The sequence below is a fragment of the Heterocephalus glaber genome, unplaced genomic scaffold (genome assembly GCF_053883595.1).
Source record: "Heterocephalus glaber isolate CG9 unplaced genomic scaffold, H.glaber_assembly_v1.0 deba00000071, whole genome shotgun sequence".
NCBI classification, from domain to species: Eukaryota; Metazoa; Chordata; class Mammalia; order Rodentia; family Bathyergidae; genus Heterocephalus; species Heterocephalus glaber.
In genome coordinates this window covers 19,733,509-19,753,457 of record NW_028258137.1, presented here as the reverse complement: position 1 = coordinate 19,753,457, position 19,949 = coordinate 19,733,509, and the positions used below count along the sequence as shown (strand labels likewise).

General features: G+C 49.3%; 2 protein-coding genes across 3 annotated transcripts in view; one reads left to right on the top strand and one right to left on the bottom strand.

Moving 5' to 3' along the window:
- The window catches only part of Bean1 (brain expressed associated with NEDD4 1), a 45,131-nt gene extending 41,507 nt beyond the window's left edge, over positions 1 to 3,624 (top strand). The window contains exons 3-4 of one of the 2 annotated variants that reach the window (XM_087183545.1): positions 283 to 433; positions 1,395 to 3,624. In XM_087183545.1, coding sequence (XP_087039671.1) covers positions 283 to 433; positions 1,395 to 1,734 — 491 coding nt within the window. In that variant the 3' untranslated portion in view covers positions 1,735 to 3,624. The remainder of the gene's footprint in view (positions 1 to 282; positions 434 to 1,394) is intronic. The other variant, XM_004843110.4, reaches the window with a different exon arrangement.
- The window catches only part of Tk2 (thymidine kinase 2), a 71,438-nt gene that overhangs the window by 14,134 nt on the left and 37,355 nt on the right, over positions 1 to 19,949 (bottom strand). The window lies entirely within an intron of this gene.

Genomic DNA, 19,949 nt, shown 5'->3' with positions numbered 1-19,949 from the left:
GCTGCTCTACCTCTGTTCCCCCACATCCCACCCCCTAACTCTGTCAAAGCCCAGCCCACTGCCCCGAACCAGGCTGTCCTAGGACAGGGTTCCCTCCCTGCTTCCGCTCTGTGGCCCGTGCCCAGCACGGTGACAGCACTCACATCTGGGGCCGTTGCAGCTGCTGGGATACAGGTAGCTGTGTGTGGCGCAAGGATAGTCAGGTGGAGACCCTGGCCCCTTGGTGGCCTTGGGTCGTCCCTGGCACTGGCCTGAGCCCCAGGCTGCTGTCTGTTCCCACAGTGTCTGACGGGCGCACGTACAGCCGCTCCAGCCACAGGCTGCGCTCGGCCTGCAGCCCCACGGAGGACTGGCCCCCACCCTTGGACATCAGCTCTGATGGGGATGTGGACGCCACTGTGCTCAGGGAGCTGTACCCTGATTCTCCACCAGGGTAAGGGGGCACTTCTTGGGGATGCTGAGAAGTGGGGCTCTGGGTAGAAGCCGACCACAGTCTAAATGCAGAAACATAGTGGGCGTAGCCATCTCCTCACCCCTGGGAGGCAGGGTGTGGCCCAGCAGAGGTCACCAGGAAGCTGTAGTAGGGCAGTAAGGGCTTGCAGTTTTGGGGGTGGTCCCATGGCAGCCACTCTAAGCTCCCTGGGGGTCTGCTACAGTGCCTGTCTATGGGGGGGGGGTGGCCTTAGACGAGAGGACGGTCAGGTTATTCCAAAACCCGCTGTGCTTCCATCTCTAACACCAGGAACCTCTCCTCATCCCCATGGCCAGTCTGCCTCAGTGACTGCAGATTCTACCTCAGGAACCCCAGGCTTGGCAGCTCTGTCGCCCAGCAGATCTTGATGATGTGGGGGAGGGGGGTGGTCCTGCCTTCTGGTCCAGTCCTGGCCTTTTTTGCCCTACGCCACCCCTGCCTCAGCTGTCTGCCCAGCCCTGGCCAAGCCCTAACCCCAATCAGCCTGGAGCAAGGTGGGGTTCCTAAGCCTCTCCCCCATCCATCCTGCCTGAGGCAAATCTAACATTCTGCTCTCTGACTCAGGGAGAACTCTGCTTCCCAGGCACCCCAGACTCCTTCCCGGTGCACCTTGACATTGATCAGAAGCAGCCCTATGCCAGGCATGGTAGTGCACACCTTTAATCTCAGCTACTCGGGAGGATGAGGCAGGAAGATCACAAGTTCAAAGCCAGCTTGGGTGATTTAGCGAGACACTGTGTCAAAATACAAAATAAAAAGGGCTCAGATGTAGCACCATGGAGAGTGCCCTGATGTTCAATCCCCAGTACCAGAGGAGGAGGTCCACAGTCCGGGCAGCTCATCACTGCAAATCAGAGGGACCCCACACATTCCCCTAAGGCCCGGCTTCTGCAGAGCCCTAAGAGAACCTCTTCTTTCGTAGCTACGAGGAGTGTGTGGGCCCAGGAGCCACTCAGCTGTATGTCCCCATGGACGCACCGCCGCCCTACTCACTGACCGCCTCCTGTCCCACACTGAATGGCGCCCTCGACTCAGACAGTGGCCCCAGCCCCAGTGGACACCAGCAAGAGCAGAGGACCGGGGCCCAGAGTGACCTCCGCACCGTCTCCATGGACACGTTGCCCACTTACGAGACCGTGTGTGGAGCTGGCTCCCCGTCGGGCCTGCTGCCGCTGCCGGGGCCAGAACCAGGTCCAAGGAACTCACAGGGCTCAGCCACCCCTACTCGGGCCTCAGCCTCAGGCCCTGAGAGGATTGTGTGAGTGATGCAGCCCACCAGGTCCCCTTGGTCCCTCCAGGCTGAGCCACATCCTTCAGACACACTCGGGCACGCATGCACACAAACACACAGATGTGCACGCACAACTCATGCATACACACTGATATGATCACACACATAGACACACTGCCATACCCCGTGTGCACACAGACATAGTCATGCCACACACAGGCCCCCACACCCACACAAAACCTACCTGCAAAGGTTTCATTATAAATGAAGGTCTCCCAGCCTCCCACCTCCTCCTCCCTGGCCTGGTGGTTGTGCCTCTGTGGACCGTGCGGGGCAGAAGGGTGAAGCAGGAACCAGGCTTTCTCTGCCCTCTCCCCGGCCTCACCTGGCAGATTGGGCCCAAATTCTGATTCAGCTTCCAGAAACTGCTTGACCACCCCAGGTCAGCTGCCTCCCCTGACCCCAACCCCGGGGCTTGTCCTCCTGGGAGGTGGGGCAGGCCCCTATGAGGTCCTGCTGTGTGCTGTGCCTGTCTCTCAATTGCAGGGCACAAGAGCCACATCACCACCCTGCCACTTACAGGGTGGGGACCTAGGTCTGGGGGCATAGGGACATGGGATGGGAACACTCCCCTCCTTAACCCAGTGCCACCCAGTGCCCTCAGGCTGGTGGTGCTAGGGGAGTTATCTCAGTAGCCCACCCCAAGCTGCAAGGGGTGAGCAGGGCCCCAGTGGCACATGGTGGAGGAGACGGGGTACAATGAATCCCACATCAGTCCGACCACTGCCCAAGACAGAGTCTTCAGAGATGATAGAGCCATCGCCATTGTCCAGGTTGCCTCACCAAAGTGCTGTGTGGGCACTACTCTAAGGCAGATGAGGGCCCCTGGCGAAGTACATGCCCAGCCTCAGTGGCCTGAGCTAAAACGGACTACAGCCACACCCCAGGAGCTGGTGCTGTCAACCTAGGTGGCAGCTACAGCTGTGAACTGTGAGCGCACTAACCTTGACCCTCCAGGGTGTTTCCAGAGACAAACTAAAGAGGATATGAGTGCCATAAAAACCATCATGCCACTACCAGAGGACCAGTGTCTCAGCTTTGCTGCCAGGGTCCTCCCACAGCAGGGGATGTGTGGTCAGCCTGGTTGGGGAAAGGCTCAGAGTTTGGCCTATGAACCCCAGCAGTCCCCATCAGAGACCATGTGGAAAACAGCAGCAACTCCTGAAGACCCAGCTGCCAAGGGTGGCAGCCAAGGATGTCTGAAGAGTGTGCCAGCCAGCCTTGCTCTTGGTGGGGAGCAAGTAACTCTGCCTTCCTCCCATCTCCCCACTGTCACTCATGCTTAAACAGCAACCTCTCCTTACCCCCCTCCCCAACATTTAATTTCTTCCAATAAAGGGCTAAGACAATTCAGTAATCCCTTTCGTAAACAGAGAGGTGGTAAGAATGGTGATCTTGAATTTTATTTTCTGTAGAAATAGCATTTCTTCTGGTGCAGAACTGAAAGGAATCCACCTAGAGGGTCTGTAGCATCCTGTGTGTGGCATCATGGAGTCCCAGACTCCAGCTGGGGGAGGGACATTGTTTACAAGCAGTTCTGTCCACCTTTGTGGTGTACTGTTTTCTAGGCAAAAAAAAAAATCTGTCTGTTGTACTGTATAGCCTTTAAAATGCACCCCAGGGATGAGACTCTTAGGAAATGCATCCTGTCTCTGAGACTCTAGAGTGCTGGGGAAATATAAAAATCCCTGCCTACTCATCAGTGTTTGAAGGTTGGAGCTGAGTAGCTTTTCTTGTTGCGGGATGGGAGCTGAATAAGCAACAATGTATCCTTTCTGTGTTCAAAATCTATATATCAATAAAAATGTAACAAGAAGTAACAGTTTCAAGAGTTGCATGGGGGCTTAAGGGGCAGAAATCTGAAAGCAAGAAAGCTCCAGACAGCAAAATATGGGTCTGAAAATATGAGTCCCTGTAGCTGGCATGCCATGCCCGTGACATCTCAGGATTCAGTCACTGAAGTGTCACTTTCCTATCGGAGTGGATAGTTGGGTATTGAGAGGTTTATAGGAATTTGTGTTTTGCTTTTGGATCTCACTGAGACATGGCATCCTTTCTGTGAGACTTGGCTGGTGTACAGGTCACAACAATGGGCCGTCATCTTCAGGACTTGACTCCAGAAACACAATACCACACATTTTACTTTAACAACAGTTGGCTTTTATCACCCTGATGGCATATACTACCAGGAAGAGGGGAAGTTGTAATTAGACTGAAATGAGATGTTTACTCCACTCTAAAAATCCTCCTTTTCCTTTCTGTGTTGTCTGTAAGACCGTGACCTTGACTGTTGATCCCATCCCAAGTCCATGTACCAGCCGGAGGAGTGGAGGACAATGTCCTGCATGGCTTCCTGCATGGCTACCCGCACTCTGAGCCCACACTGCCACCTGCTGGCTGGCTGCTGCCACTATCCACATGAACCAGACGCCCTTGAATCCCTTTTTCCCCTACTTGGAAACCCACTGCCCATGGACATGTATAGCTGTAGATAAAATGTGCCATTTTGGTTATGGCTTGTCTTTCACTCTTGGGGTGTTCCATGAGGCTGAACCCAATCAAGCACTCCATTTGCAGGACAAATGCATATCTTCCAGCCCCTCTTTCTGGGCACATCCTAATGCCTTTGCTTGATTTACAGTATGTAAAACAACCCCTCTTCTGTTCTCAATACTGCTATGAATGGCTGAGGTGCCACTTCCATACTCCAGGGCTCCTTCTAAAATGAAGGTCATAGCATTCATGGTGATGGAATCCAGCCTCGAGCTGTCCCAAATCTGAACCACGAATACTAACACCTGTTCCAAACACAGGAGCCCTCAGGCCCTTGGGGTTATTGGGCTCTTCACTCTTCCTGTTTCCTCATCCATGGCATATCCTGTGCTGTGGAATGTCCACATATGGTACCACATGCAAGGTCCTTTTTGGATTCCTACAGAGACACTGGCCTCCTCTCTCTACCAGGGGCCTGAAAGGACTGAAGAGAAGACCCCTGCTTCATAGCCTGAGCATAACCTGGTTCATCAAGGCCCCAAGGAAACAGGAGGTGAAGCCGCATTACCAGCATAGGCAAATAGGAGGGGCCAGGCCAGACCCTAGGACAAGATGTGGATGCAGAAGGCTGGTTAGGGAGCTAATCTCAGGAGCATCACAGGTAGTGGAAGGGGAAGCAAGCCAATGAGTATGCCATCAAGCAGGTCACCACTGAGGAAGACCATGCTGTATCCCACTGGCGACTCTGAGAGACAGGGTTGATCACCCTGAAGGCAGCCTTCTTAAGGGTGTGGTCATTGTTTAGAGGCTGCTCTTCAGAGGATAATTCCGCCATGGTGCAGGCCAAATGGGCTCATGTCAAAGAAGATCTTCAGACAGGGGAGCTGCAGCTGCTGAAGATGAAGCCATTGTGGTGGACAGCATGAGCTTTACTGAGTCAGCATCACTGGACCATGATTTCCACGGTCTCTGAACGGGGCACCAATAGCATCTGCTGCACCAGGCAACAAGCATCACCCAAGAGGGGAAAGGGGTGGATAAAAGTATGGCTGTCAACAGCCACCACGTGGGACACCCACTGTCACGCCTGCCAAGCCTGCATACACATTCATACACGGAATCTCCCACACCGAATTCCTAGAGACACCCCCAGACACACACTTCTGCATAGCGTCATCATTCATCCGCTACCTCCTGTGCTTTTGTGTCATTTGCTCAGACCGCTTCAGTGTCACACTAGTGGCCCTCACTCTTGGAGCTCACACATGCACACTCAGGTGTTGCACACTCTAGTGATGCCCATCCTTACACTCAGGTGTCCACCAGGACCTAGGCATGAGCAGTGGGAGGAAAGGGAGCTTCATCATGGGAGGGGTGAATCTTCTGCCTGGGCTCTGTATGGCTTGGCCTCACATTGCATCTCCCGAGCCCAGGCCCCACTGCCCAGGGCGGACTTGGGACTGGCACACGGGGCATCCACCATTGCAATGGAGCCGTGCCTGCCCAGCACATCGCCAAATATCTCAGGGCTGCATACCTCTGGGCACTGTTGCCACATCCTCAACTACACTACAGCTGACCACCCTCATCAGCTCGACTTCTGGGGGACTGAGGCTGCCTATCGTTCTGCTTCACAGCTGGTGGTACTTGGCCCACCACCCACCACCTAGACTGCAGGTAGCACAGGGGGACATCTCCTGAAAGGGATTCTGTGCCTCCTTACAGGCTCAGCCCCATCACCCTCCTCCATTACTCAACTGCAAGAGATAGAAACCCAATTTGAACATCTTAAGCAAGGAAGGTGCTTACTGGTTCATGCAGTTGAATTGTCCTGGTGATAATTGTGGCATGGGTGGATCCAGGAAGTTCAAGAATAGGCAGGTATACTGTCTTTCTAGGTTTCATTCTTCCATTGCAACAGGGGCTGTGAAAACCCCACTCTACACTGGTTGGTTCCTGATCGAGAACAAAGAAAGAGCCTCTCTCCAAAAAAGTTTTCAGAGAAAACTGAAAACAGTTCCATTCTGAGAGAAACAGGTTTCTCCCCATGTGTCATGCAGACTTAATGACAGTAAGTTCCAGAGCCAGGCTTCTCTGCTTCAGCCATCAGCTCACCTTCAGCCCGACCCTTCCCTTCTCTGGGCCTCAGGACCCCTGCCCCACCATCAGCCTACTCAGGCCAAAGCAATAAAGATACTTATTGGTTTATGTCGTTAAATTATCCTAGTGGTAATTCTGAAGATCCTTCATGCCACCTCCCTAGCCCAGCCCAATGTCCTCCCAAAGCTAGTCACACTGGCAGGCAGAGAAAGCAGGTTCTCACTAAACCAGTCACTCCCTGGAAGGCCCAGAAAGTATGAATAATGCAATTAACACCAAATCCAAAGCTCCAGCAGGTGGCAGGGAGCCACTGGGGAGCTAGTCCTCAGGCCAAGAAGCTGGTACCGGAGAAGTGAGATGGCCCAAGCACAACAGGTCAGGAGGATTTGGACAAGTGATGGGCAGAGGCCTCTCCTGCCCTCTGTGGCCCCAGCTGTAATTATCCCAGCCCTTTCTCCACTCTCTCCCACTTTGGACCTAATCTTTGTCTGCAATTCAAAGACAGGAATGGGGGGGGGGTCGCCAAAGGAAGGCCAGGTGTGGACCTGGACTAGCTTCCTACCCTTTCTGGGTTCAGGATCAGATGAGCCCATGTGTGTGAAAGAGCAGCACCCCCCATATTGGACAAAATTAACTCAGCCAGAACAATCTGTGGGAGAGAAAGTCACAGGTTTGCATGGGGAGTGTCCTGATGCTATTCAGTGGAGCATCCGCTTTCAAGTAGAACTGAGGAATAACCTCCCAATCAAGGGATAGGAACTTCCCTGGCCACTGAGGTCAGAAAACATTGCAGGAGGCAGTGGAGTTGGGGACAGAAAGCAAAGAGACCCTAGACCTGGTGTGCCCAGGTCTGAGGCAGCTCCAAGGCCAAGCACCCAGGCAGATGTACTTCCTGGTGACTGGAGAGGCAGATGCCCAGCAGGGTCTCATAGAAAGCAAATAGTGATCAAGAATCAGGTCCTCATGGCCTGTAGTCACCATAAGGCAACAGTCTCTTCCTGCTTGGAGCACAGGTTTCCAGGCTGTGAGCCATCTGTGGACAGGACCTTACCTCACTGTCTTCTGAAGACTCCAGGCAAGTAGGGTGGGATACAGGATCTGGGCATAAGTAGCTCATTTGGGAGGTGACCCCAGGGAGCCACAAAGGAACTGAACTGAGGAAGGGAGGACAGCCAAGAATGGGTGCATTCAGGAGCAGGTCACCACTCTGGACTGCCCCCCCAACTATGCAAGACAGTGCAGAACACATCTCAGAACTGTCGCCCAAAGCAGGAAGCTGGGGTTTCCCCACTGGTCCTTGGCTGGCTGAGGCTTGACCCTGGATGTCAGCTGCCTGGCACTTCCAATCTGCCCACAACTTGTGCCTGAGAACTCTCAAGCATGAGGCATAAGAAGCCTTGGTGGTGATATCCCCTGGAGATTGGGGAACAGAGTGGATGCAGATGGGGTGTTGAGGATGCAGGCACTGGTATGCCAGTCTCTCACCTTTGTCTTGGAGTCAAAGCAAGGACCCAGCCTGACCTAGGCCCTGTTCCTCTGGGAGGTCATGAGGACAGGAGCGGAGCACAGGCTCAGTAACTCTCCAGAGTGACAAACAGCTGCAGGGCTGGTGCCACACTTTTTTTTTTTTTTTTGATACCGGAGATCAAAATCAGGTCCTTGCGCAGCAGGCGGCGGAACCACTGAGCTAAATCCCTGACCCTCACACTTTTCTCTTTTGCACATGCAACTTCCTTCTTGGCTTTCTGATGGAGATGAGGGAGGATTGGAAGAAGGCCCTGTCCATTCCTCCAGGTTCCCAGCCTGGTCTGGCCAGGGGAGGCCCATAGGACTCTCCTCCCTTCCGGCTCCATTGGAGCAGCCATGAGTGGGCACTCAGCCCCAGGGGAGGCTGCTCTGGAGACCCTCCACGGTGACCTCATCAGCTACTGTCTGCAGGCAAGCGGCCCTCACCCAGAGAGCCAAGTAGTTCCTGGGCAGGGAGGCCCCTTCTTAGCTCCATCTACTGGTGGAAGTAGCCTTTGCTCCGGGCAGCAGCTGCTTAGAGGGTGCCCAGCCCTGTCCCCAAAGTCTGTCAGGAGCTTGTGTGAGCACTGGAGTTCCTGGAGCTCATCTCTGTCAACCTTCTTCTGTTTCCCTGGAGGAAGGAATTCAGGTCCCTGAACCTGACTGCCCTGCACCTGAGCAAGGGTGTGCCAGGTAGGGGTGGGCGCTGTCCTAGGGAACCAGCATCCCCATATCCATTTTGTCCCATTTTGCAGAGGGAGAAACTGAAGGTTAAAGAAGTGAATGCAACTTGTCTATAGTAGTAAGGAACATAAAGGCTCCTAACCACTAGGCAGCGCTGCATATTTGCAGACAGAAGGAAGCAAGGAGCTCACAATAACCAGGGAGGAGTCTGGCTCTGGAAAGATGCTGAAGAGCTTCATCTCTTCCAGCTCTAACCCCACTGCTGGGCTGGAAGTCAGGATAGCTGGGGTGTTTACCCCAACCCAGTCACTCTTGCTGTGTGACCTAAGAAGGTCCTGTTTTATCTTTGAGCCTCAGTGTACTCTTCTGTAAGATGGGACAGAGGATAACATGCTCACGGACCAGGTTTTCCTTTGGCCAAATGTCCTCACACTCTAGCTTCTATAGTGTCCCTAGGCATCAGCTCTTGGTTCTGCTGGCCTGGATCCTCTCAGCCACTCTTATAGGCCTGCTCCACCTCTGATAAACACCCTTGTTTGTTGCAAATGTACACAGGGAGCTTTACCTACTAGGTAGGTACCCATGGCTTTCCAGACACATGCTGGACACCATTCTGAGCAGACTGGGCTATGCAGCCATCTCCAAGGCTGAGTTTTCACTGATCCAGGTTGTCAGCGAGGAGGACGCCAAGCAGATAATGCTTGAGATCTTTCTGGCCAGAGTTGCATGTGAGGCCACTCTTGGAAACGCAGGCAAGCAGGTCCTTGGGCAAGGCAAGGGGACACTGGCCAGACCCCATGGCAGGCTCAGCCCAGAGAGAAGGCTGGTAAAGGTACACAGCTTCCTGTATCGGTCCCAGTCAGGCCCCATTTCCAGGGAGCTGCAGGAAGGCCCTGGCTGGGGCCCTGCCTAGGGCTCTGAGCCTGTGTGAGGTCTCAACAACCACTGATGGCCCCCTCGTTGGCCTCCTGGTTCCCTGTGCCCCCCAGCACTGTGCCAGCACACGCTCAGACAGTGAAGAATTCCTCACCTGCTACAGTGGCCTTGTTCTACACCAGACAACTGTGCTCCCCAAGGACACTCTCCTGAACAGCCTGAAGGAAAACTAGCTCCAGGGTACAGCCCCCAACCCCTGGCCCTTCCTCAGGTGAGGTGGTTTCTCCCTCAGCAGCAGCAGTGAGCATCCCCAGGTGACTCCTACAGCTCCTGAGAGCACAGGGGTCACTATTCCCAGCCAGCTCTGCCTGACATCAGGTCCCCAAACTTCAGGGGAGTCCTCAGATTCAAAGCCAGAAGCTTGGCCAGAGTTGGCCATGCCTAGTACATACCTGGTGTCTCCAAGCACCTCTTCTGAGATAGATGAGCTCTGGAAGCGCCTCTTTCACCTCCTTGGACCTGACTCTAGCAGGCCACACTGGAGGCTTCCCAGGCCCTGGGGGTAAAGATAGCAGACAACTAGGGCCTTTCATGGGGCCAGAGCCAGCTAATTGTGGTGGCTGCCCAGGCAGTATGGTCCTCAGCCTGGGAGGTCCACTCAGATTCCCTTAGCTGCACTCACTATGTCCCCTTGAGGGTGCTGGAGATGCCAGTTCCTCACCAAGGACACCACCCTGGCAATGGCTGATGGTGTCACCCTTGGGCGTTACAGTGACAGACACCTGAGCAGGCAGATTGCCAGGATGTCCGCCAGGGAGGTGACCTCTGCGAGAGGGTTGGCTCTGGAACCAGGGGAGGGAGAGGTGGGGGATGAGGGTAGCAGCCAAACACACAGCTTCTTAGCCCCAGGGACCAATCAGCTAACCCTAGCTGCTCTCAAATGCCAGCAGCACCACTTACTGTGCCTCTGGGCAACTCTCCACCTCAATGAGTCTCATCCTCCTCATCAGTCTAGTGTGTGTGCTCAGACCTCTCACAGGAGGCCGGGAAGAGTTAGTGAGGGGGTGCACACAGCACCCATCAATGGCCAACCCCGAGGCCCCCTCAAGGGGGTTTCCTGTCCCCTCCACAGGTCAGCTCAGCCGTGACCATGTGTGAGCAGCAGCCGTCCCAGCACCCTAAGGCCCACTCACCTGAGACAATGCAGAATGAAAGACAGAGCTGTGCAGACAAGCAGACAAGGAGGATGCCCTTAATGCATGTAGGTCCCCCGCCAGCCTCCCTTTTCTCTCAGCAAAATGCTGGCTCATGGAGGGGAAAAGCTACAGCTGGGAGCTCAGGGTCAGGCCTCCTGCCTCCACACCATCCAGGCCCAGGGGCTCCACCAATCCCTCCTCCACCCACCTATGTCCCGTGCACTCACACACGCACAGTGGGTACACACAGGTGCAGCACATGCACACACACACCCTCAGGCATTCCCCCAGGGGCCCCACCAGCTAAGGCCTTCCTCCTGGTGGCAGCTGGCACTGGCCCCGGGTGGCCCTTCAGCTTCCCATCTGTGGTAAGCAGTAAAGCTTAGATGCACAAAGACCCCTTCAGGGCACATAGCAGGTGTTTAATAAGTGCTGGTACATATGATTACACCACTTTCAGTCCCTAAGACCAAGGAAGACCTCAGGTGTGAAGGATTTAAGGCGCTTTGGTCCTGCCTTTATCCTAGTGAGAGAGAACTGTCTGCTAAGATGGCCCAGAGACATAAAACAGGAAGGAGCAGGGGGTAAGAGGCACAATGGCCATCATCTGTCCACCCACCCACCTGCCCACCCAGTCACTCAGCATGGCACCCAGCAGCCCATCCTCACACCGGCCAACTACTCGTGTCTGGACTACTAGGGGAAAGTGAGGGAGGCAGACCCCAGCTACCAGCCTCCATCCAGAGGACGGGGGGACCATCAGGAACAAGCCAAGGTGGAGGTAGAGTGGATCAGCAAGCTCTGGAGAAGGGATGGTGAGAGGGTGCACCAGCCCACAAACCATGCCAACCAGTCCAAGGCATGGTCCCAGGGCACCTGGTCTTGGGGGTCTGACCTGGAGCAAGTAGCCTGGGAGAGCAACCTGGGCAAAGGATTCCAGGGTCAGGAAAAACAAGATGATTATTTTTCTTTACCCATTCAACATTTGCTCATTCTTTTCTGGCTACTGACAAAATGCACATGTTTATCTCCACATTGGAACTCTTGCTGTCCTCCTAGGGCCTGCTCCCCCCAACCCACTCTAGCACTCGCCAGCTGGGTGAATGACTCCACCACCTAATCACTAGCTAAAGGTCCATGTAGAAATCATCCTGGATAGTTACTCTCTTGCTGTCTTTCCTTGTGTTTCCCTCACATCCAATCTCTAGGTCCCTCTCACAACACAATCCACACCCCACCATTGCCCTCTTCCTTCTACCACCACCAAAATCCATCTGAGCTACCACTGCCTCTCAGTCCAATCCCTAGGCGCTGCCAGCATTCAGCATGGTCTCCCAGCTTCTCCCCTCATCTCTTTGAAGTCTGCTCTTTTGGCAAAACCTAAAGTTGACTGCTCTCATTTGCTCTGTTCCCTCCAGGAGTCCCCAAGGCCACTGAAGTCCCTACTGAGTCGGCCCCTCCCTTCCTCTCTGTTCTCATTGCTGCCCCTTCCCTCCTGGCCCCTGCACCCAGGTCCCTCTGGCTCCCTCCAAGTTTTGGAACAAATTAGGCCTGACCCCATCCCAAAGCCTCTGCACTGGCTGTTCCTTCAGCTTTCTCCCCACCCCACACCACCATGTTCTCTCCTGTTTTTCCCATCTCACCTTCAAGGTCACCCTCTCTACCACATCAGCTTAATTGTCTGAATGAAGATTCTAAAAATGTGTTCATTTTCTCTACTAGAATAAAAGTTCCACAAGAGACAAGCTTCATCTTGTCTCACCACTGTTTCCAAAGAGCCAGCAAGCAAAACCATCAAATGAGTAGAAACCTTAGTTCAGGGCAATATGAAAACAAAAGCAAAAATCGCTACACTTCCACCATTCAGAGACATGCAGTGTTAGCACATTGGCGCAGCTCCTTCCAGTCTTTTTTTCTATACATACACACTAAAAGCTGGAAGTTGTAATATTTTTTAGTTTGCATTTTGTTTCTATTTCCCAGGAAGGGAGTTATTTTAACTAATTTTACACTTAGAGAAAAGCTGAAAAAGAGTACAAAGAATTCCCCTGAAGTTTACATCTTATAGAATCATAACTGTCAAGAACAAAAATTAATATTTACATGATATTAATCACTGACTACAAACCTTATTTAAATTTCACCAGTTCTCCATTAACGCCTTTCTCTGTCCTTGGAGCCTATCCAGGATCCCATATTTCGTTTGTTAATCTTCCTTTGTCTCTTCCAGTCTGTAAGAGTTCCTGAGTATTTTTCCTATCATGACCTTGATGCTTTTGAAGATGATCAGGTGTTTTGTTGAGTCATGTCCCCAAGTTTGGGTTTCTCTAGTGTTTTCTTATCATTGGAGCAAGATTATACAGTTTTAGCAAGAATACCACCACAAAATGGTGCTGACTCCTTAATGGATCTTATCAAAGTGTTTGATGATGTCGATACAGCTTATTATTGGTGGTATTTGCTTTGATCACTTATTAAGCTGGTCAGCTTTCTCTACTTATATTGAGGAAGATACTTTAAGAGTATGCAAATCCTATTTCTCCTCAAACTTCTGTCCACTAATTCTGACATGCATAGGTAAATCTTGTCTGCAATGTTTTACTAGGGTGTTTGTCTAATGGTAATTCTCTATTTCTCTCTTTTATGTTTATTAACTGAAATTCTATGTAAGGAAACCTTCCTATTTCCTCATTTGGTTATTCAATTATTTACACTACCATGGATTCATAGATATTTCTATTAGTCTATAGGCTAAAATCCAATACTATTATATTTTATTTTGTTCCTCAAATTGTTCCATCCTTGGCTATTAGGAGCACCTTCAAGTGAGCCCCTGGATTATTGTGACATCCCCTCCACCCCCGACTCTCCCTCTCTTTCAGCACTTCAATATTTTTTAGCACCATAAAATCTTCCCAGCTCATCTTATAATTTTTCTGCTGCATCTGGAATCAACCACTTTTCCCTGGAGCCCTGGTTATTTAGACACCAAGATCTGGGTGCCAGGTGTGCTCACTCTTATTGGGTATCATTGCCCCAGGTCCATTCCAGCAACAGCAAAGAATGTATATATACTACCCATGCACACAAACACAACTCCTACTTCTGTACTTGCCTGTTTAGAATTTTAAAACCACGAATTACAGTCAAACGGGATTCTATTCCAAACCCACAGGGTTTATTCTAGCTTGCCCCTTTGGCTTTTTGTAACTTCTTTCTCTAACCCTAAGAAACCTGGTCCTCACAGTCTATACTCTATTTGTTCGATTTTAGTATATGTAGTTTCAGAACTGCTAACCCATATTCCTGATTTTAAAAAAATTTTTTTGGCACAGGAAATAGAATCCAGTGACTCCTGCAAGCATGCACTGAACCTTGAGCTGCACCCCCAGCCTGACAAACACTTAAAAACTGTATTATAGTTCTGTGTAATGTTCACTCTCACTACCCCTATATCCAGTCAAGCTACTGGTCCTGTTCTTCCATGTGCCCTTCACTTGGGGATATGTTATTCACCTATGATAGGTTCATCTGCAAGCTGTTAAGTTCCAATTTTCTGTTCCCTCTACAGGCTGGCTGATCTTAATCATTTATTCTGGGACTATATGAATGGTATGTAAAGCATTACTATGGTTCTAAAAGTCCAAGTTATACAAAAAGATATATTCAGAGAAGTGTCATTCCTTTCTCATTTCTGCAACTCTGATCCCATTTGTTCCTTCTTTCCAGCCTTTCCCCTACCACCCTATTTCATTTGTGTTATCTTTCTTGTATTCCTTTTGCATCTTTTTCTTATATAAAAGGTAAACAGCATATTATACTCAGTTGAACATTGTTTTTTCCATGTAATAGCTTATGCTAGGAATATATCTGTTCAAAAAGACCTCCTTCATTCTTTTTTAACAGCTTTATAGTACTCCATGGTGTGAATGTATCATACTTTAACTATTCTCTCATGTATTCATCTTGAAGTTGTTTCCAATATTTCACAATTATAAACAATGCTGCAATAAATAATTTTATGCATATACATGTCCCGATTGTAGAAGGTAAAACATTAGATTCTAGAAGTAGAATTACTAGGTTATAGTTAAATGCATATGTAGTTTTTGAGGTGTTGTGACCATTAATCATAATATATCAACATGAGTGGACTAAGAAATGCTTGCAGATTAATAAATCACAGTTCTAGGTGTGTCTGTGGATAACTGACGTGCAGACCAGCTAGTTGTAGGCCAGTTGTGAGTGGCACCCACCAATAGGCTTGTAGCTTGGATGGAATAAAAAGGGAAGAGGAGCTACAGTCTTCCTAAGCAGGTCCATCCTCTGCTGCCAATAGCTTTGGACATCAGGCTCCAGGTCTCCAGTTCCTTGCATCTTCCAACACCAACTCCCAGGCTTTCAACATCAGCACTCCAGTGAGCTTCTAAGCCTTTGACCTTGGACTAGGGTTGCATCTTTGATCCTTCTTGTTCTGCGACTTCCATCTTCTTGTCTGAGTAGCTACCGAATGCTCAGCTCTCCAGTGCATAGACAGCCACCGCTCTGCTACTGTAAGCCTCCCTAATAAAGTCCCTCACTTATTATACATGTTTCCCATTGATTCTGTTCCTCTAGAAAACTCTTAACACAGTGTTATCAACTTTCCTTTCAGAAGGCTTGTGCAAAATTGTATCCTCACCAGCAACGAATGAGTGTATTATTCCACAACCTAACCAACAGAATGTTTTGAAATAAATACACATTTTTTTTTTTGGCCAGTCTGGTAAGAAGGAAATGATATTCAGTGTTCTCTTAATTTGCATTTCCCTACCTGAATGAGTTTGAGTATTTTTCACGTTTAAGCACAATTTTTGTACCTATTTTGTGAATTTCTATGCCTTTTTCTCATTTTTCTGTTGGATTTTTGATGCTTTGTCCTTTAAGAATGATTTGTGGAGCCGGGGATTTAGCTCAGTGGTTCCGGTACCTGCCTTGCAAGCTCAAGGTCCCAAGTTCAATCCCTGGTACCAAAAAAAAAAAAACCACCAAAGAATGCTTTGTGAATATTTAGGGATATTAGCACTTTGTATATGCATTTTTTTCCCAGTTTGTCAACTGACTTTTGACTTTATGGTAGGCTTTATCATGCAAATTTTGTTTTTGTTTATGATACCAGGAATCGAACTCAGGTCCTTCTGCTTGTGAGGCAGGCTTATCATGTAGATTTTTAAAAAATGTTTACATGGTCAAGTTTATCTATCTTTTATTGCACCTGTATTCTGACTCTTAGGAAACTTTCCCTACATCAAGATTTTAAAGAATTTATCTATACTTTCATCTAGTATTGCATAATTTCTTCCATTTATATTTGTATTCCTAACTGTTGGGGTTATTTGTTAGTATAGTGTGTTAGTTACTTTTCTCTCACAAAATACCTGACACCCAAAGTTAAAGGGGAAGGGGTTTATTTGGCTTACAGTTCATAGAGGTTTCAGTCCATAGTCAGATGGTTCCAAGACAAGGATGGCAAACAGGCCTCGCAGAGGAGAAACAACAATGGTAAGAACAAGGTAACAAAGGTAAGGAGAACTTTACCACATCTTTCTACTTCTTTCATCCCAACCAGACTACCAGGATCAGGGCAGTGCCAAACCACTCACTCACATATAGTGTTGTAGCAATCACACGCCCTTAACCCCAGCATCACACATTCCAGATTCCACTACCTCTGACCACGAGATTTTGGAGGGACATCCAGACCTAAACCACAACATATGGTGTGAGATATGGGTCTATTTTATCTTCAATGGTTACCCAGTCATCTCAGCACCATTTATTTTAAATTCCTTTACCCCACTGGCTTGAAATACCACCTTCATCATATGCTAACTGTCCTGTACTTGTTATCTATTCCCAGGATCTCTGTTCTGTTCCACTGGTCTATTTGTCTATCCATGTGCTGATACCATACCATTTTAATTACAAAGGTTTTACAGTGTGTTTTAATGTCTGGTACAGCTATTCCTCCATCATGGTTTTTTGTTGTTGTTGTTGTTTTGTTTTCTTTTACTTTTAACTGATTTATTATTCCTGTATGAACTTTAGTTTTTTCTATATAAACTTTTTAGTATAACATGTCTAACTATAAAATAGTCTGTAGTATTTTTATTAAGATTGTGTTAAATAGCCGGGTGTAGTGGCACATGCCTGTAATCCCAGCGCTTGGGAGGCTGAGGCAGGGGGATCACTGTGAGTTTGAGGCCAGCCTCAGTGACACAGTGAATTTAAGGCCAGCCTGGATTACAGAGCAAGGCCTTGCCTTTAAAAAAAAAAGTGTTAAAATTTAGGGAGAACTAACATCCTTACAATGTTGGGACACCCTATCCAAGAATGGGAGATGTCTTTACATTTGTCAATCTGAGTGTTTTTCAGGAGTGTTTGGCATTTTTCTGGTATGGTTTTGTATTTTTTTGTTAAATTTACTCTGACGTAATCATCCTTACTGCTACTGTAATGAAAACCCTTCCATTATGACCTGTTTATTATTTATATCAATTTTATATAGTTACTTCACTGAAATTGTGCTAGTTTTATTGACTCTTCAAAGTATATTAGCATAATGAAGTTAATTCTGCACCCCATCAGAAGGGGATTTTGAGGCTGCTGGTGCCCTCCTTCCTGGGTGAGGGATTTTCTCACGGATATTTTGAGGAGCTGAGTTGCCGGGCCTATGGTCATCCTGTTCACCAGTGTGGATCTGGCACAGTGAATGCTTGGGGGTTGGGGGCTGGAGAGGGTAAGGGCCTGCTTGTGGATAGCCTGGTGCCTCCAAGCTGAGTGGCTGGCAAGGATGTAGAGATGTTTTCCCCACACAGCCAACAGAGAAATCTGTTTTGAAAATATAAATGCAGGACCCAAGGCCTGGGCTTATGGGGCACCCAGCCATAAACCTCTCCTTCTGGGAATCTTGCCAGTGAAAGTGCAAGTCTGGTTGCCTCTACAGCAGTACAGAGTGGAGCAGAGATCAGGAGGAGGCAAGCCTATTGTCATTCACTTAACTCCCCCTTCCTTGTCTGTCTAGCCCTTCTCCTTGTGAAAGAGAAAACAGAGAACTAGGGTGCAAGGGAAAAAACAGGATCAGAGAAGTGAGGTGACCTGCCTGAGGCCTCACAGCCGGTAACTAGAGAAACTGGGATCCCAGATCCTGTTCTGACCCCAAAGTACAGGCCACATTCACAAAGTCAAGTAGATCCCAAAAGGTAAGATTCATGGGTCATTGCTAATTTTTCTAAGATGAGCCTGGAATCACCAAGTTCTGCTCATCCTGCACACCTCTCTGTGCACTACAGAAAGGGCAAGTTAAGAGGTCACCTGGGCCTGTGGAGAAAGGTTTGCCAAGAAAAGTGGGGACAGACTAAACAACCCTTGGCTTAACGTGAGGAACTCCAAGGCATTATTAGTACAAAAAGAGGTGTCGGGTTCCACACCCTGAGAAGCAGCCCCATCTCTGCCAGTCCTCCTCATGCTACAGGATGCTAGGTGTGGAACCAGAGTTCCCAGGAAAAATGGGAACATTTTTTAAAAGACCAACTATCGGTCCCATGATCTATAATTACAAAAAGGCATGAGGCTTTTTTCAGAGGTAATCCCAAGGGTCAGGCCTGTGACCCATTCCTGTCAGGTCACCCATGATGCCCGTTAATCTGACAGCACACATCCAAGCTGTGACAATGGGTTTCTTAGTGATGTTACTGGGCCCACCAGCTGTATTGTGGCCTAGTTCTTCCAGGCATGACTGCTGAACTAACATTTACTGGGCACTTGGTGCATACCAAGCCCAGGTCTGGGCCCATTCCACATCAGGTGAATTTTCCTCACAACCCTGAAAAGCAATGCTCCTATTCAACAGGTAAGATAACCAGAGCTCATGAGAGGTTGAATGGCATTTTCCTTGAATTCCTGGATACGCAATTCTTAAAAAGTGTAAAACTAGAGCAGTGGTTCTCAAGGCGGGGGGGGGGGGGGGGGGGGGAATCCCTGGACCAGCAGCCTCAGCATAACCTGGAACACAGCTAGAGAAAAAATTCTGACAGGCTCAATTAGAAAATGTGAGGATGCAGCCTGGCGATCTGCATCCTAACAAGCTCTCAAGTGACTTGGATGTATCAAAGTTTGAGCTGAGCTCAAGATCCCAGTGGCACAGAAGCCAGGGAGTCAGCAGCAGCCGGGATCATCTAAAGCAGAACTTCCCAAAGTGTGTTCCAAGGAACGGTAGTCCTCAGGTTAGGAGTTCCACAGGCAAGTAAGTTTGAGAGCCCCTGGTTTAAACAAGGCTTAACAAGGCTTTTTTCTTTAACTGCAGGACTCCCTTTTATCTAGATTAATGTGTCCTGGGCACCTAGGAAAGTATGAAAATGGTTTCCCAAACTTCCAGGACTATAGATCCCTCTTTTCTCAAAGCACCTATTACCTATCTCCCAGGGTACCCGTGTTCACAGAGCCCAGTCTGGTAAGGACTAGAGTCTTGAAGGAAGAAAAGTAGAGAAATCCAGAAAATCAAGATCATTCTGTGATCAAAATGCCAGCACCTCTGGGATCCCAGGAGATAGGCTTTCTCTCCCCTTCTGTTTAATGACAGCTTTGGCCCAGACTCCCTCTTATATAAACCAGAGGAACATAAAATTCACTCCAGCACCGGGGGGAGCCACAGGGTCAAGATGAAGAAAGTTTGTGCCAGTGACCATGAGGCTTTTGGTGACTAATCCTGTTCCAGCCTAGCGGAGTCAAGCAATGTATTACTGTGTTCTCATCAATGGAAGGCTGAGACTTTCAAGAGCCTATCAATTATTTTAGTAACAAACTCTTTAGGGTGGACAGAACAAGGGAATGAATGTTACTCATTCCACAAGTACATAAGCATTTAAAGGGAGCACCCACCCCTCACCCCAGGGCTCCAGGAAAACAGGTAGCCCAGGTTCAGCAGCACCAGAGGGTAGATGGGTTTTAGAAACATTTTTTATGTGCACTGTGCTCTTCCCTGGGTCTGATGGTGGGAGTCTGGGGCATCCAGGGGAAGATGGACTTTACTCCAGGCAGAGACACATCTCATGTAGGCCAAGGGCTCGTATGAAATGGAAGAAGCAGAAAGAGAAACTAAAAGGTGAACAAAAGCTAGATGTCATCATTTCCCAGCGTTCACATCACTCATTTGTGAATTTGGTCACTTACATCATAGGAACAAGGACAAGGTGGTCTCACTCCTTGGGCTACACCTTGCATGAGGCAGGCTGAGCCATTACAGCACAGAATGGGGAGGTGATGTGCATGGGGCCAGTGGGCACCAAGTGCT